This window comes from Globicephala melas, chromosome 20 (genome assembly GCF_963455315.2).
Source record: "Globicephala melas chromosome 20, mGloMel1.2, whole genome shotgun sequence".
NCBI classification, from domain to species: domain Eukaryota; kingdom Metazoa; phylum Chordata; class Mammalia; order Artiodactyla; family Delphinidae; genus Globicephala; species Globicephala melas.
The window spans coordinates 21,167,910-21,187,425 of record NC_083333.1 but is presented as its reverse complement, the minus strand read 5'-3'; the positions used below and the strand labels follow the sequence as shown (position 1 = coordinate 21,187,425).

At 36.8% G+C, this 19,516-nt stretch overlaps 1 protein-coding gene across 1 annotated transcript in view; it reads right to left on the bottom strand.

Moving 5' to 3' along the window:
* The window catches only part of HELZ (helicase with zinc finger), a 144,252-nt gene that overhangs the window by 76,880 nt on the left and 47,856 nt on the right, over positions 1 to 19,516 (bottom strand). The window contains exons 14-18 of the mRNA XM_060290814.1: positions 14,019 to 14,352; positions 12,851 to 12,981; positions 7,771 to 7,950; positions 7,126 to 7,230; positions 1,456 to 1,634 (exon numbers count right to left, since the gene is read on the bottom strand). Of these exons, the coding sequence (XP_060146797.1) occupies positions 1,456 to 1,634; positions 7,126 to 7,230; positions 7,771 to 7,950; positions 12,851 to 12,981; positions 14,019 to 14,352 (929 nt within the window). The remainder of the gene's footprint in view (positions 1 to 1,455; positions 1,635 to 7,125; positions 7,231 to 7,770; positions 7,951 to 12,850; positions 12,982 to 14,018; positions 14,353 to 19,516) is intronic.

Below are 19,516 nucleotides of genomic sequence, written 5' to 3'. Positions count from 1 at the left end.
AAGAAACCTGAATTAGTCAAACTGATTTAGCCTGAGCCTTGGTTGTCTTAGCTGTAAAATAACCCTCCACAGAGTTGATATGAGAATTAAATAAAGTATAAACAATGCCTAAAACAAAGCAGATCGTTGACTTGCAATAAATGTTCTACACTCTTGCTCTTCAAAGCCATTCTTTACTCTTCCTCAAAACTATACTGTTTAGGAGGCTTGGGTATTTAATTCACGTGGCAAATATGCAGAGTATAATCATGAAGTAATGAGACTGATTGTTAAATAAACATACCAACATTTACATTGCAAATAAGTGTTGTTCCATCAAAGAAGTCAGCTGAGAGGAAATATAACTCATTCCAATGGATGCAGCCACTGTTCAAAACATTTTTGAAACTCTGCTTTTGTAACTGCCCTCACCAGCCAGCTATGAGCTGCGTGCACAAGAAAAATAAGTCTCATTACATGAGAGGCACGTCTCTCTCTTTTTTTTTTTCAACCCCTAATGGTATTGCTCAGTTTGATAACCTACCTTATTTACCAGATATGCCTCAGAAAGATTTTGAAGCTTTTCTAAAATTAACTCTACCCTCAAAAAAGAAAGTTTGGCCACTGTTCATTCTTTAAGATAAACAGAGGTTTATCAAGGGCCTCCAGGTGTCTATACCCTGGGCCAAGTGCCAAGAATACAAGATGAAGAGAACTGTCTCTACCTTCCAGAGACTTAAAAGAATTTGTCACTGGCTCTGAAAGCAATTCCAAAAGGAGAGAGCAAAAAAGCGTTGACCAATGTCAACAATTATAATAAAGCGGTAATAAATGAATATTCTTCCAAAGCAACTACCTTAAAGTGATACCACATTTTGATGGTTAAGTTCTGCCATATTTATCAGAACTTCTTGTCACCATCTGTCTGTGCTTTGTATAATAGTAGTTTGATTTTACATAGTTCCTGTACTTAAATAATCTTAATAGTATGTCATAAAAAAAAACCTATCATGATTGTTGTCTCTACCCTGTATTAATGGAAAACTATTTTAAAATTAAAAACTTGGGAAAATTGTAAAAAGACCAACACTGTCCAAATTTGAATTTTTCACATGATCAATAGTAAGTAAATACCATCTGATCAATTAGAGAACAAACAGAGTAGCAGTCACTAAAATGTCTAAACTAGGGGTTGATAAATTTTGTGTATGTGAAGGGCCAAACAGTACACATTTTAGGTTTTTTTGGCCATACAATCTCTGTTGCAACTACTCAACTCAGCTGCTGTAGCACAAAAGAATCCACAGAAAATATAGGTAAATAAATGGCCATGATTGTGTTCCATCCAATAAAACTTGATTTACAAAAACAGACAGTAGGCCAGATACGGCCCACAGGCCAACACAACCCCTGATCTAAACTGAATGCAGAGCCCTGTGCATTCAGGCACCCCTTCTGTGCCTTGAGTCAGCATACCAGGTTCAAGGTCCAACTGACAGAGGTACTGGGAAGTATTCAACGTAACAACAACCACTCGGTGCTTAAGAATATCTTCTTTCTGTGGCATCTGAAAGGTGGAATGTGCGCTTGAGATCAAACAGTACTGATGCACAACTGGGTGGACAGTCTTTACCCAGCGATTTCTGAAATATACCCTATAAAAGAAGATAACATTTCCTATTTATACTTATTAACATCTTACCAGTACCTGATTATCAAAATAGCGACATTATGATGTTAAGACTACAATACCTGGAAATTAACAAATAAGTCTGGTAACTGTTAACACTCTACTGGATTAGAATTTAACATACAACTGTAACTCCCCCCACCAAAAAATGAATCAAGCAGAAAGTATATACACTATGATAAGATAAATATCTAATTATTTTTAAGTGTTCAGAATAATCTTACAACAGAATGACACACAGAGTTTCATAAGCATTCGTTTTTTTACTTCAGAACATTCCCATTTGGGAATTATTTTTTTTTCCTAGAATATTCTTACAAAAATATACTTATATTTTAATTATCTATGCTAATAAAATATAGTGAATTGCATACTTACAAGAGAAATTTAAAAGTTACTTGCATTTCACTTTAGAATATATTCTTATACCTATATTTAAATAGACCTCTATCTAAAGTTCTGGAAATTTAAAAATAAATTTAAATTCTGGACCATCAGAAAAATCTTAAGAAAGAGCATCTCGTCTATTAATTGCAAAAGAAAAACAGAAATAGGACTCACACAACAGATTACTAAGATGGTACAGAAACAACTCATCCATCCACCCACCCACCTCCCCCCATCCCTAACCTACCCACATCACAAAGATCTGCTGGGTATCTACTATGGTCCAGCACAGAGGCAAGTCACATGGCTTGCAAACTTTCATAAAGACTTTGGATTTATTCTGATTTCAATGGAAAGCCATCAGAGAGTTGTAACAGGGCACATGTCATGAGACACGCCTTAGGTTGTTAAAGGACCCCTCTGTTTCTCTGGACAGAATACACAGTTTTGGAGGCAGGAAGAGGGCTGGACAGTGATGTGGTGGTAAATGTTGAACTATCAGCCTTCGGGGTGGGGGTGACCTGATCTGCAGTGTTAGCTGGTTTCTGGGGTATAAAACCTACTATCATGGCCAATTTCACATGAACTTGGGAAGATATGCACATGATTGGCTCTCACAAACCAGTACCAGCTGCTCCATCAGACCAGGGACTGGGAGAGAGGCAGGGGGAGGGGGCAATATCAAGGAGACCCATTAGGAGACCGCTGTAAGGATCCAGACAAGAAAAAATGATAGCTTGAACCAGGGTGGTAACAGTAGAGATGTGAAAATGGTCAGATCACTGCATATTTTGAGAGTAATGCTGACAGAATTTACTGATATACTAGATGTGGAATTTAAGAGAAAAGATGTTCCATGGCTTTGAAACTGGATGAGTGGCAGTAGTGGTGATAGGGAGGAACAAATTTGGGGTGGGAATTGAGAATTCAGTTTTGGACATATTTAGTAGTAGACATCCAAGTAGAGATATCCAGTAAGCAGAGGTATTTATAAGTTTGGAGTTCAGAAGAATGCCTAAGACAAGAAATATACAACTGAGATCATACTTAAACCCTGAGACTAGAAGAGCTCACCTGGAGAGTAAGTGTAGATAAAAAGGAAACTAGTTGGAAGAATGGCTGATGGACCACTTCCACATGTAGAGGCTGGGGAATGGAGGGACACAGGAAAGGAGACTGGGAAGCAGCAATCAGTGAAGCAGCAAAGAACTTAGGAGACTGTGAGGGTCCAATCAAGGGACATAAGCTTCCGTGTCACTAAATCGTCTGGACATTTTCCGGGCCCATCACGTTACTTATTAGCAGCATCCAGCTCTGTGGTTGCTCCCTCCTTGAAATATTCTCTCCCTCGGCTGCCATAACTCAACCGCTCCCTGCTTTCCTTCCACCTCTCTAAGCTGGTTCCTCAAGGCTTAGCCTTTAGTGCTCTCATCAAGCTCTGTCCTCTCACCTGACAATCTCATCCCAGGCCCATGGCTTCAATTACCACCAATACCCTGATGACTCACACATTCTTCTCTCTCCAGCCAAGACCTCACCTCTGAGCTCCAAGATGCATATCCAACTACTTATTTGACATCTGTCTCCTCTAGAGCGTTTCAAAGGCAGCTCAAATGTCATATGCACAAACACTAACCTCATGATCTTCTACAATGTGTCCTAACCCTCCATGAAACAATTAAAACTGGTTGTCTTTTTTTAAGCAAAGCAAAGCAAAAAAAAAAAAAGCATTTAATAAATGTCCCTAACTTATAAATAAATTGTAATAGAGGAAAGTAATGTATTTTAAAAGCATTACTATGATAGGAAGGACTGTGAAAGTAACCAACACCACTCCTAAAAGATGTAAAAATCTTAAACATATTTTAGGTTTTAATAAAAAATATTTAATCAAATCAGCAAAGCAGAATTTACTTTTAAATATATGAAAAATCTCATTTTACAAATTATCTGAAACAGTATTTACAAATTATGATTCCATTAATATTAACTTACGTGTGTGTATTTAAGCATATAAATGACTAGAAATTAAACTGTAAAATGTTAGTAGTAGTTATCTCTGACTGGTAAGGTTATAGGTAATTTTTATTCTTCATGCTTTCCCATATTTTCTTAAATGAACATTTCACTATAAAATTGAAAAATTCATTTTCCAAATTACTTATCAAATCTAACTCCAAGCACTGCTTCTTTCTCAAAGAAAAAATAGAAATTGAAGTTCTAAGCCTCATTACTGACTTTTTTGTAGTTACCTTGGAAAGCTAACTCAAGATGAAGTTAGTAAGAATACAAAGTTTGATCATTAGGCCCATTTCGTTAAAAATATAATAGTCTAGTGCTGACTTAAAAAAGACTTAAATATTTTCTCAGTACTTTCATTTTGTGCAACATTTAAGGTAGACACTGTCTATAAGATTACTTAAAACACATCCAACAACATTTTTCAAAATTGGAGAATTGACACTTTCAAGTCCATGGTATAAAAGGTGACACCAACTAAGTAATTTACATATTTCTAGAAATAAACTGTCCACATACCCCACATGAATTATACTGAAATTTAAAACAGAAGACTGTCTGGTAATATACCATCTCAATTCACTGAAATTTTATTCATGTATTGAATTCATATGCAATGAACACCCCCAAAATATTATTACATAAGATACTACAGAATCGGAAAGACCTTATTTATTTATTTAAAGATCTTTATAAAATAACATATACCTTCTATTTGTCCAGAAAACAGTAAATGTCCACTTTCTCCATAGATAGCCTTTATCTAATAAGTGGTAACTCTGCCAGAATCAGCTACTGATTTTCAGAAGCAGACACAGAAACTGTTTTCCTCTCTATTCCATTTTAAAATCTTCTAATTCTAATAAAGTAAGAAGTAAAAACTGAAACTAAATATAATTAAAATGGATTCTAAAACCTCCATCCCCAAATACTTTAAGCTCAACTCCTGGCAACTAATAGAATTTTTATACATTTTAACGACAAGTGTGCATATTTAAACATATTTGCTGTTTTAACTATTTAATGTTTATGGCTATTTCCCTACTTTGTCACGTTTGCTAGGGCCCACTAAGCTACAGTGTGGGAAGGTAAACTTGTCATCATCTCTTATTCCACAGAGACAAGTCTTCAAGGTCACATGCGGACACTTAGGGCCCTCTGTGTTCTTTCCCCTGCGTTCTGGGACAATTCACATAAAGCTGATCTCCCCAGAGTGCTCGGCCATTCTAATTTTCTCTACTGCATCTCCCATACCACTCATATTTGTTGTCCATTAGGAAAATTATAAATTAATCTCAGTTAACATAATAGATGGTGCTAATAAATCCTAACATTTCAATGTAGTAACCCTCCTAGGAAATACATTCACAAGTTAACATCTTTCCTGAACAGAAAAACTATGGCGAAAATACAGCGCCACATAAAGGCCCAAGTCTTTTCTTATTTTATTCCACTTATTAAATGAAATAACATGAAATTTGTATTTAAATAAATTCAAATATTTTCTGCTAGAGGGCAAGTTTCTGTATTTGGGCCACTACAACTATACACAGACCCTACTGGAACATAACTTCTTATCCTACATGTTTAGATGCACTACACGTTGGATTGTAACGCCCAAAACATAATTTTACATGGGAAAAGCTAAACATAATGCTAGCCAAATAATGGAGTTCAGTGTTTATCAACCACAGCTCTCCTGCCCCAAACGTCAAATGACCTATGCTAGGTCAACCAAGCTTTGAGGGGTCTTCACTCCACTGTTTCCAAGCCAAGTACAATGATAAATGAGATTGTCACAGTTCCTATGTAACATACATACACAAACATGAGCACACACACAAGCTCTACCAACAATAAAACATCTTATCGACACTGAAGTAAGAACACTCACAGCAAAATGCTACTAGCTAACTCAATTTCACTTAGGGGCTAAAAAAGATTAGAATGTGAAGCAAACTAGTTTTCGATGAATTTATCCATTGGTAAATATCACATTTTCATTTATAGTGACTGTACACATGTGATATTTTCTTATCAAATAAAACTGAGTTCTACTTCAAATGCTTATCTCCTCCCTAATTTGTCTTCAGAGTAGAAGCAGAGCGCGGCACGAAAGCCTGTGTTAGCGGGCCGCGCCACTTTTTTCTCTTTTGTTCTTTTTAATGCAGCTGCAAAACCATTCGAATGGCTTTGCTTATGGTCATTAAAGAATTAAATAGCGTAACCTCACTTTTCCATGCCTAAGCTCAGCTAGAAAGAAAAAGTTAGTGAATTATGATTCAAAAGTGTGGTTAGAAATTAATTTTTAAACAACAATTGTATTTGAACAACATAGGGCATGATATATTAGTTTGTAAAATGGCAAAACTAAACATTAATTCATATAACAATGAGAGCAAATGGTATAATAACCATTTAATGGTTCTTTATTGTTTTCTGAAGAAAAGGATTTTATTCCCCCACAACCCTACATCTAAGAACATTTCCTATCCATAGACACTTAGTAGACCTGTATTAACCTAGAACTTTCTTTCTCTCTTAAATGACAGCAAAGAGCTGTAAGTACCAGTCGGTTACACCGTGCTGCAGAAATCACTTCAACTTCATGCTTCCCTAAACGTGCGGCGTCTGTGAAATCACCTGCGTGACCACAGGCAAAAGTCCATCTCCATAAACAACTATCACTGCATGACTACTCTGCCGTGCAAACTATGCTAGAATTTTAATTAAAACTGATCTAATCATAAATTTATATATAGTAGCTTTTAGAGGAACACATCAAAATCGGCTCAGATTGTCACCACATTTTTTACATACAAAACTTAAAAAAGGATGTCTTTCTCTTTACTTAATGTTCAAGAAATGAATGGTCAAAGATTTTTAAATTTTTCCTTAATTTAAATGGTTTCTTCAAAAGGCATAACCTCCAAATGCCAATGCACAGTTAAAGATTTTGGTTTTCTCAAAGTTACTAAAATCTTTATAGACACCTTTTCTTAAGAATAATAAAGTATGATACAGAGACATAATAAGCCTTAAAAGAATACCTGAGAGGTCTTGCCTGGGGATTGCCTGCTTCTACATAGGGATGTAAATAATCCTTTATGTAGAGATCAGCAGCACTATTAGAATGGGTGCAAATGAGAATCCTGCTGAAATAAATGGTGCAAATAAAAGGAATGAGGAAACACAAAACCATCCAAGCAGTATAACACCAAAAAAGCAGTGGCCACTTTAATATGATACATTTCCCTCAACCTACTCAGTCACCTCTAACATACTATTCAGTTACGCTTTTAGGAAATTATTACTAAAGCTCAATTACTCTTTAAGCTGTAAAGGAGGTAAGTTCCCCCAAATTATTTTTAAATCTATCATATAGAATTATTTTTTAAAAACCCAACCCTTTTGGCACTAACATTTATCACACTCTCTTAGCAGACTTGGCGTTTTGAGGACTATTTAAAAGCTACCATTCTCTATGTTGCCAATTTTTAAAAACAGTACGTTTTCAGAGAATTCAAATTTTAGTGCTTTGGGGTTTGAGTGTGGCTCTTTTTCTTTATTTGTATCTTTTTTAAATTTTTACAAGCAAGATGAAAATCGTCTCTCTAGCCCTTGCTTTGTCTTCACAACAAGGACAGAAACTGTGCCCTGCTGATGAGACCAGGGCACACACAACGCCATCTCACCTGGTCTCCTGCTGCTGGAGAATGTGCTTGACGGCCTGAGCTAGGGTGAATGTTTTGCCGGTGCCATAGGGGCCGATGATGAGAACAGGAGGCAGCTGTATTGAAAGTGGGGTCGTAACGGCCAGAACAGCCTCTTTCTGTTTTGCGTTTAGCCGAGGATCCAACTGCTCATCCCATTGTCTAAAGAAAATTAATATGTAAGTTATTTTAAACACATGCATCTTATTCATAAGCAGAACATGGCACACAAGTATCTTGAATTTCACTGAACCATTAAAAATACTGACATAACATAGCATCTATAAAAACAAATGCTTATTCTAAAACTACTTTTTAAAAAATTCCCAACAAAGTCGGTGTAGGGTGTTTTACTACTCTGATCAAAATTCACTTTAGTTATCCTGTCCTTTCCAAGTGCAAAAAGATTCTGGTAACTAACCAAGAGACATCACAACACACTTCCAGTCTAGTTGCTATGTAACAGCAGTTTCTTTGCGCAGCAAATAAAATGGAAAAGGGAAACTAACTGATTTTCAAATTCTAATCCATTGAAAGACCTCTCAGTAAAATTTAAAACAAAAGAAAAAGAGAAAAACCTGTGTCACTGGTTAAGAGATATCAAACTTTTACAAAGTTCTTAATTCAGAAAATAGCAGGGGTTTTTTTAAGGTCAAACAGTATGAAATGTTTTCTGATTATTTTCACACACACAAATAACATACATACGTCCTATTTTTCTGGGTACAGAACACCTGTCATGGCAACACAAATGGCTGTTGTAATGAAATCTACCTTATTAGTGTCCCTTCTATGACTTGGCTAAGTTTTGAAGATTTAAATGGACGGCAGATGCTGAAAGGGATCAAACTAAGTGGAGAATCAACAGCATTCTTTCTCATAACTACAATTATAATACTAAATATTGCAACAACTATGGTAAAAATGATAGAGATGTAAACCAAAATAGGAAGGGCGTGTAAAGAGACTCTTAGAAAATTTGCAAAATGCCTACAAAATAATCCTGAAATAGGAGGACACAGTTTAGACAGCAAAATGCCCACTCCGTGAGGCTACACTCTACTCAAACAGAAGCTAGTTATTTATGGAAAGTCTTCTTAACTCTTTCAGTTTCAAAAAATTATAACTAATGCTATATATTATGATAGATAGCTTCAAACAAACAAAATTCTCCTAATTTAAAACCTTAGAAAACGAATTTTAAAAACAATTTTAAGCATATAAACATGTTATTATTTATTTTTCTGAAATTTAACTTTCTTTAAGTAAAAAACAAAAGGACTCTGACCAGTGGCACTAGATTTCCTGGAAGCCATTCACGAAAACTCCAAAGAATCCCTCAGCATTAACCAGTTTCTTTACTCATAATTCTGCCAGTACCTAGCAATGCTCCATCTCCTATAAATAAGGAAACTCCTTTAGGTAAGTACTAAGTCCAGAGCTACTACACGTGGCAGACACTGTGGAATGGTTACCCCCAAACCACCTGCGGTGCCCGTCTCTTCCTCCTTCTACTACTGAGCCCAGACAGCTATAATACTACCTTTCCAGCCTCTGTGGCTGGAGACCCAACTCTGGTCAACGAGACGTAAAAGAAGTCCCTCAGAAGGGCTTCTATACCCAATAAAACAAAACAAAGCCTCTCTAGAAGAAAGCCTTCCTGCTCCTTTGCCTTCCTCCTTCACGTTGCTGGAAAAAGCTCATGATAAATAAAACTGCAGAAGCCATCTTATAATCATGAGGCAACAACAGGCATCACGAAGAAAACTAATATGCTCTCTAAGTAGAGAGAAAAGGGAGACTAGGTCTGCAAAGGTACTGCTGAGCCCCCGTACCAGCCCTCGACCACCCAGCTCTGGGCCTCTACTTCTATTTGTTTAAGCCACAGTCAATCCAACAAACTGTCGCTTGCATCTGTACCTGACCACTATGATTCTACGATACCTGGCCCCAATGGTTCCTTTATCTGTACATGGAGGTAATGATACTTGCATCAGATAGATATTTTAAAGGATCAAATAAGATCATGCATGTAAGCTATTAGGAAAAATAACTGAGCAATAAGTGCAAAATTAACTTTGACTTCTATTACTATAATATTTTCTGAGGATCTCAGAAAAAGAAGATATTACTTGACCAGCACACACTTTTGAAAATCAAAAAATGTTTTTAGAATACCCTCTAATCTCTCAAATTTGGGGACTTTAATGAACTTATGAATGAGATCGATATTAGATTATATACATAAGTATAAATCTAAGAGATCAGTGACAGATTTACAGGTGTAATTCTAAAATATGTCGATATCTCTTCGTCTTATTTATATAGACCATTCTACTCGTCAATTGTTTCAGTGCAAATGAACGCTTCAAGTAGATCAGAAACTTTACCAATGTGAGTCATCGCTATAGTTTCTGGTCATGAATGATGAACATTTACAGAAAGCCAATAAGTAAAACAAATTGTCTCTATTTATTATACTACCTGCTTAATAAAGGGAAGAAGATTTACAATAAACATGCTGGTAAAAGTCATCTCTGAATTTCACAATTAAAACAATGTAAAGTCTCTTCAAGTTTACTCTGAATAAAATAAGAGTTATTTTATTCCCTGAACCATAAGTTCTTTTTTTTTTCCTGGTCTGACGCATTGTTGTGATTAATTTATAGACTACATGCTCAAGAATAATTTCTCAATTTCATTTATCTTTCTATATTCCACCTTATTCCAGAAAAGATTTTAAATGGCTAATAGCTTCTCAGCGCTCCTAGACCTAGATACTTTTTCATTACTATTTAAATTATAGCGGCATGAGATCTCTTCCTGCCTGAAAGTTTTCTGCTACTTGACATTTCCTTACTTTTGCAGTTAACACTTGCAGTCAGTGGTATTTGAATATACTGCTATACACAATATATTTTTCAGAAGTGAACATATCAAGTCAATGCCTATAAGTTTACTGGTATAGCCTCACATTTGAAACCCTAATTTTCTTCTTTAAACATGATATTCTTATTAACTTAAATGTGTCATATGTTAATAATGTGCAAGGTTGTGTTGGAGATTCAAAGACAAATAAGATGTGGTCTCTTCTAAAAAGCTCAGAGTCTAATGAGAACAGCAGAAATGTACACAACTGAGAAAAATCAATTTTAGAGAAATTATGCTTGAAAGTACAAAACTGACTGAACCTAGCACATACTAGGCATCAATAAATGTTTGTTGTAATAATGAAAAGGAAGAGCAGATTCATTTACTAGAAGGAGAGAGCCCTTGAGCGGGACTAAATTTTAAAGGACAGGTAGATCCTCCAATAGATCAATATTGGGCAAACATTATTTCAGGGAGAAAAAAACACAGATAGAACACAGGGCTGGGGGAGGGGGAAATGCAGCATTTAATGAGTATAAAGTTTCAGTTTTGCAACATGAAAAGGTTCCGGAGATAAACTACACAACAATGTGAGTACACTTAGCACTCCTGAACTGCACACTTTAAAAATGGTTAACATGGTAAATTTTACGTTATGTAGATTTTACCACGATTTTTTTTAATTTTAAAGAATTTTTTAAAAGATAAGGAGGCAAATAAGTTCAGGGCAAATTAAACAAACATCAAGGTAATTCTATATGGCTAGAACATGACGATTTAAAGGAAGAAAGGGAGAGTAAGAAGAAAAAAGTAAAAAGAAACCTGAAAAGATACTGTTGAGAAGCACTGTCAATGAGACCACATAATATGAGTTCTGTATTAGGACGTTCAGACTTTATCTGCATATCAAGCAGAAGCCCTTCAGAGGTTTATAAGCTGTGAAATGAAATGATTATTTTAGCAAAGTAACTCTGGAAGAAGTATGTGGGTTGGACCACAGAATAGAGACACAGACAGCAGGACTGACGACCGACCAGAAGGCTACTGAAATAGTCCAGCTCTAAATTACGCACTGGCTGTAGGGATGGAAAGGGAAGGATGCAGAGAAGCTGAATCACATAAGAGCTAACACTATGAGATGCCACTCACCACTTTCAGGAGGGTGAGAGCAGCAGAGAGCAAGATCACAGGGGCGAGGAGAGAGAATACACTGCAGGTAGGGTGGCCACCCTTGCTCAAGAACTTCGGCAGTAAAAACAAGAATGAGGAAAGTAAAAGCAAGGGAGAAATGACTTGGATTTTGTATTATAAGGCATATTTTTCTTTGTTCTGTTTTTAGGACCAGAAGAAATGAAGTGTGAGGGGAAATGATATAAGTCACTACTAGGGCTGGCCCATAAAAATTTCCCACATGGCCCTCCGTGCTCCTGCTTCCCCTTCTGCCAGCTCATGTCAGCACCCAGGGTGACCTTGGAAGCCACTCAGTAAAGATACCAGAGCCTCCGTCAGAGATGGAGCAGGGCCACGCTACCATGACTAGATTGACACAAGTGATTAAAAAATAAACTAGTTTGTGGAGCCACTGAGATTTAAAAAAAAAAAAAAAGGTGGAGTGAGCTGGGCATGGGCAGGGGCCAAGAGGATAAAATCCAGTAAAAGAATAAAAAAGATGCAGTCATAGAGCTGTCACTACAGTTAGTCTGGAAACAAAACAGAGGTATCATATTTAACTACATGTAAAGATGTGTAAAGAGACTTAAGCAGAAAAATATTTACATAACAATTAACTTTACAGCATCTTCCATGATACTTCCTCCATTTTCCTAAATTACAAAAATGTCTTCCCTATTCAAAAATTATTTTAAATTAACTATTTGAACCACTTTAGAAAGGCCCTAGTTTCCCTATTCAGCTTCTACTCAGGAATATTCCTAAATTGCTTGGCATTCTATTAAATTAAGGCAGTTGAGAAAAGCAATAGAACTCATTTAGACTCTGAGGAAAAGTGAAGAAAATCGATGATGAACTTCAAATGCTTCATTCTAAGAGTTCTTGTACTCTCTTTTCTCAACTAATAACATCTCTCTTGAAGAATATATGGAAACCTTCTTATAAACATATGAGTTATTTGATACAGATATTCAATTTAAAATTTATGTAACTTCTGGAATGAGATATCTCTTTTTTGTACCTGTTGGGACTCCAAGGTATGGTTGGAGTCATAGTGATGTCTGGAAACAAAACCCCATTGTCCTTGATCCTGTCTAGCGCATAATGCATTTCACAGAGGGGTAATCGATTTAATTGAAACTGAAGTTCAACCTGAAAGACAAAACAAAAAAATTTTTTTTAAAAGCATTAAAGCAAACATCAGTGCTTTTCAGCTTCCTAGAATGCTCTGTGGAGATAGTGTAATAATACTATGCCTAATATTTGCTTTGTTTATTCAGTGCCAGGCACTGTAACATGCACTTTACATAGATTATCCCATTTAATAGCACCAATGACGTGTATACTATTATTAACCTCATTTTTCATCTAAAGAAACTGAGGCACTTGTAAATTACTTAATCTTTAAATAAAGATTATCTGATTCCACCATTCCTAAGAAGAATATATTTGATAAAATTAGTAGAACATCTGTGAAATATCATCTCTCAAGGGTTAAAACCAGGCCTATGACACCGTATTGATTTACTATGAATGGATAATATTCACCAAATGCTATATTTAAAAAGAAAAAAAGAGTAGCTTTCCAGTTAAATATGGCAGACTGAGCACAGTTCACCTAAAAATCAATAAAGACAAAAAGAACAAGAGCAGGGCTTCCCTGGTGGCGCAGTGGTTGAGAGTCCACCTGCCGATGCAGGGGACACGGGTTCGTGCCCCGGTCCAGGAAGATCCCACATGCCGCGGAGCGGCTGGGCCCGTGAGCCATGGCCGCTGAGCCTGTGCGTCCGGAGCCTGTGCTCCGCAACGGGAGAGGTCGCAACAGTGAGAGGCCCGCGTACCACAAAAAAAAAAAAAAAAAAAGAACAGGAGCAGATACAACTTCAGATAAGAACTGCCATAGGATCTAGCTTAGTTTATTTTAATCTGTTCTTCTGTTGCTGATTTAAAACAGAAATCAGAAAGCTTGACCTCGTATAAAACTGGAATGTTTTAGATTTTACTTAAAGAGAATCGATTTTCTCTAAAAGTTATCAAAGGTCCAATTCTCCACCCACCAGAATCAATACTTCAAAGTCAACTGCACTTCTAGCTGTGGCAGAGGGAGGGAAAACAAACCAGAAGAAGAGGATCTGCTGACAGGGAAACTACAGACAACCACAGTGAAACTGCCACACTTCAAAACATACCTGTGTGTCATAATCAGGCCGAAGATTAAGTTCTTCACAGCATTCCCTGGATATCCTTAAAAATATATATTCTTTTGTTTTTTCTTCAATAGTAGCTTCATAAACCTTCTCTTTGGTTCCCTGGGTCTGTACTAACTTCTCTTTAGGGACTGGTAATAAATAAACAGCATTGACTTTGGTCATCACCAGCCGTCCAGCCAAAGTATCTTCAGAAAGTGTTTCAGTAAGCTTGAAACGGCCAAAAAGCTGTCCATTCTGAGCATACTTTGCACCTCCAGAAACTCCAGTGAGCATGAAGCTTGCTAGAATCTGCAATTGCACTTTAAGGTTGAACCTAAGTCAGAAGTAGAAAATGAGTTTGAATATTTTACATCAAAAACATTAAAACTAAATAAGAGAGTAAAACAAATCAAATATAAACATAGAAAAATTAAAGGTTCATTATCAATTCCACTCCACTGAGCTACAAATTATATACTGTCTTTAATCCAAGCTGGAAACAACAAAACTTTAAGTGAATAAACTCTCCAAGTTTATAAAAATGCATGCTTAGTTGTGTTGAAGAATACACATATTTTTAAGTTTGAGCATTTAAAATGAAACTAGGTACGATTTTTTAATAAAATGAAATATCATGTGTTAGTTAATATGAAAGTCTGTTTGAATATACCATTAGGACAATCAAGACTTTAAAATCACCTAAAGCCAGAAGGAAATGTACTGTACTGAAGCTACAACAGACTTTTATTAAACTGCTGCTTTCCAAGTAGATCTTACCAAGATTCTAACCATAAAATTTCTCTTCCAATACCGCTGGCGAATAACATCCAGAATACATTTTTATTCATGGCTACATCAAGGCAGGTCTCATGCCCAAATTATGGAAAGGAAAGTTAAAGGCTATCTTATTAGACAATGGCTGGTGCACTCACTCCCACTTCCATGAGCACACGTGAGCATGAAAGAGAACATGTGTGTGCAAGAAGCACAGAGAATCAAGATTAATTCACACAGTCAAGAAAGATGAGAAAGATGAAGTGAAAGAAAGATTTAAATTAGTTAATAGCTCTTCTCCTTTGCCACTCTGAAATGGCGCTGTGAGAGAGAAGACACAGTGGTAACAACGGGAAGACTGTCTCCTTTTTCTTTTCTTTTCTTTTTTTTTTTTTTGCAGTACGCGGGCCTCTCACTGTTGTGGCCTCTCCCGTTGCGGAGCACAGGCTCCAGACGCGCAGGCTCAGCGGCCATGGCTCACGGGCCCAGCCGCTCCGCGGCATGTGGGATCTTCCTGGACCGAGGCACGAATCCGTGTCCCCTGCATCGGCAGGCGGATTCTCAACCACTGCGCCACCAGGGAAGCCCTGTCTCCTTTTTCTTAATAAGGTTTAAAAAATTTGAATGAAAAAACTTTTATAATCTATATACCCATTTGTGGAAAAGGCTACTTTTTAATGGTACTACTGTATTTTCTTGTGATTTTCCGAAATTTTCTGAATTTTCTTGACGTGATGTCAAGAATGTCTTATAAATTCTTAAGGAAAAAGAAAAAAAAACCTTTTCTAAAACATTATGCACTTCTGTAACACAAACATTTGTACTGCTTACAATATTAGGAAACCAATTCTAATTAAAACATTATATTCAAATTTTGAGTTTCCATTTATATACTTTAAAGTTAGAAAACTGTAAAACTAGATAAATATTTTAACAGAAATAAGAAAACACTTAAGGAAAATAATACATCTGAACAGCTGTTTATGCACGTAACAAGTCATAGCGTTTATAAGCTCCATTAGTTATTTTAAAGTACACTTAAGGGCTTCCCTGGTGGCACAGTGGTTAAGAATCCGCCTGCCAATGCAGGGGACATGGGTTCCAGCCCTAGTCCGGGAAGATCCCACATGCCATGGAGCAACTAAGCCCGTGCGCCACAACTACTGAAGCCCGTGCGCCTAGAGCCCGTGCTCTGCAACATGAGAAGCCACTGCAGTGAGAAGCCCACGCACCGCAACGAGGAGTGGCCTCTGCTCACCGCAACTAGAGAAAGCCCACGCACAGCAACAAAGACCCAACGCAGCCCAAAATAAATAAATAGTTAAAAAACACTTAGAATACTTAAGGCTCCAAAAAGATATGTAAAAATATACTTTATTATAAATATAAATTTAATATATAATAACGTGGCTTTCTATGAGGATCAAATGAATTCCAGGAGTACTTGCTCTGTGTATCATATATATATATATATGGAATTTTAAAAAATCATGTTATATTTCTCTCATTCTCTATCCATATTTCACTAGATCCAAACTAGAAAAGTACAATATAATTTAAAGAAACACAGATTGTATGTTATCTACTTATGTTTGATTCTTTCAAGACTGGAATGTGCACTAAGGATTCATACAAAAATAAGTCATAAAATGAAACAAAAGCATACCACCCTCCCCAGTTTACGTATAGTCTATGTTCACCTTCCTTTTTTTAAAAAAATAAAATATATGCTTTACAGAAGAACAGGAACCCTTAGGTTTTTCACGTTTTTTCAAATGAAGTTAAATTTCTACTTTGTTTTTATCATCCATATAACTGATGTGTGGTCATTAACAACCTTCTCAGAGCAAAGAGATTCCTTGCAGTCCACTCTCAATTCACAAGTGACCTCTCTGTTGCTAAACTTGATGTCCAGCTTTCTGATCTTTTGTAAAGTTATTATTACTTTGCGACCACTTTCCGTTTCCTTTAAACTCCCTCTTCCACTGGCTTCTGTACAGTCATCCTCTCCTAGTTCTCCTCCTACTTTTCTGGCTGTTCCTCCGTCTTCCATCCAAGCACCACCCCCCTTCTAAGCATCCACCCTGCTCTCTCCTTACCCTGCCGGCTCTCACAAGACGAGGACGCCCTCTCCTAGATCTCTCAGCTCTGGGCTGTAAACCTAACTGCCAAATACGCACATTGGATTACATGCTCTGCAAATTCAGTACAAGCAAAAGAGAATCACCATGTGACTTCCCCACGTACCACCCCAAACCAATCCTCCCGTGTATTAGACAGCTTAGGTAATGGCACTATCCACCTAGTTGTCCCAGACAGAAACCAAGTTATCCCTGACCTTGTCTCTCTCACCAACCTTCATTCCCCATCATACAATCACCAAGCCCTGTTAATTCCTCTTCTTCCTAAATTATCTGCATCTCAACATTTCTAACTTGAATTACTGTAACAAACTGCTACCATGTCTTGCTTCAGATCTATTCTCCAAGCCACCACTAGAGGGTCTCTGTAAAATGCGAGTCTGATGATAGGCGGCTCCGAGGGTAAAGTGTAAACAGCTTTCTATCTCATCACCCCACCACACACCTCCCTTCCATTAAAATTACGATGACCGACTTGCAGCTTCCCCCACAACTCTATGCTCTTATTCTCCTATCCTGTTTCTTCAAACTAAATACCTTTGTCCTGTTTCTTCACCTGACAATTCTACCTGTTTTTCAAAATTCAGCTTAAATGCCACCTGGTCCAGAAAGCTGACTTTGATATGTCATTCAAGCTCTGGGGAAACGAAACGTAACTTGTTTACCTCAGAATCAGCAATGACCAGCCTAGAACCTAACACTTCGAATACTCAATAAATTCTGTTCATTGAATTAATTTTACATGCTTGTAATAATCTGATTTTTTTTCCAGGCACCATATTCCCATTTCACCTACTTCATATTATTCCCTAACAAATTCTTGTAATCCTATAATGTTTTCTCAACTAACTTGGGTAATATATTAAAGTTTTACTGTTACATCTATTTTAGAATCTACCATCCCAAAACACTTGATCACAATTTAGCAGGCATGAAAAATTAATCTCACAGTTTTAAAGCAATAAGAGAATTCTTTTATGACATTGAGTTGTGCCTTGCAACAAAACTCTTGAGGCAGAGACACTAGAACTAAGAAATACAGCTTTTCCTACAGAAGAGTCACCGTATGTTCAAGATGCAGACATTAGAGACCTTCTCAAAGTTACAGCTACTAATATTTAATTTTTCTAAAAGATTAACAGGCTGAAACTAAAAAGACATTAGTAAGCGTTCTTAAGTATTAAAATAATATGCATTTTTGAGATTTAGTAACTCAGAAATACCTAAAATACAAAATATATCCTATAATTAACAAAGATACGTCTTAAAAAGAAGGAAAACCATCTTTCCATGGTTCCATGCCACATTTTAAAATCAACTTGAAAGCTTACAGGATTCCTAACATTTTTGGAAATGGCAGAATAGTAGCCCATGGAAGTTTCCGGCTGATTTAAAACCATACTTCCAGCTAAAAGAAATATGGCTCCATCTATGTTAGAAATAGTTATACCTCTTGAGTGTAACTTTCAAAACACTTCAAAGCTATATATACTGAGTTTCCCTTCATGCAATTTCTGACTAAATGAATGACAACAAAAGTCAACCATGGTAATAAGCCAAAAAACAGCTGGGTCTGTTGAGGCAGAGCCACAGAACCAAGGTTGAATCAACAGAGGCCTCAGCCACTGCAATGATGAAAGGAGCGTCCGCGTATCGGGCTTGTCCTGCCAGCTTTAGTGCTGGGCAGCCACAATGCCCCAGTCCTGCAGGCCACGACACACTCTGATGCACATGCACGTGAGAGCTTCAGCCAGAGCCAATTTCTTTTGAAAATGTATATCTTAGAATGAAATCGATTTCACTGCAAGGTGGAATCATTATTGAATGCACAACACCATGTAGCTGAGGACAAGAGAAGTTGAAAATAAATCTTGAAAGAACTCAGAAGCATATTCTAAAACTTAAATGAAATGCAGTATTATTCTTACCATCTCCACACATCTCATACTAAAACTTAACATAAAAAGAACTCTTAATATCTGGACTGCTTTGAAGAAAATCATCTTTCTTTAAAAAATAAAAAGATAAACCTGATTATCAAATTCAGCCTCAAGCCGAAATACATCTTTTCTAATCTTGAGAGGTTTCATTCAATCCATTTTCAAAAAGAGAAATTCTAAGGTGACCACGTAAAAGTACAGGTCTACCTTGTTTTACTGCACTTCATTGTCCTTTGCAGATACTGCGTTTTTGACGAATTGAAGGGTTATGGCAACCCTAAGTCAAGCAAGGCTATAGGTGCCATTTTTCCAACAACATTTGTCCACTTCATGTCTCTGTGTCACATTCTGGTAGTTCTCACAATATTTCAAACTTTTCCATTATTATTATATGTGTTATGGTGATCTTTTATGTTACCATTTTAACTGTTTTGCGATGCCACAAAACGCAACCGTGCAAGACAGAAAACAACTGTGTGTGTTCTGATTGCTCCACCAACTGGCCGTTCCCCCATCTCTCTCCCTCTCCTCAGACCCCGTATTCCCTGAGACACAAGAGTAATGAAATTAGGCCAGTTAATAACCCTATAATGACCTCTAAGTGTTCAAGTGAAAGAAAGAGTCACATGTCTCTCACTTTATA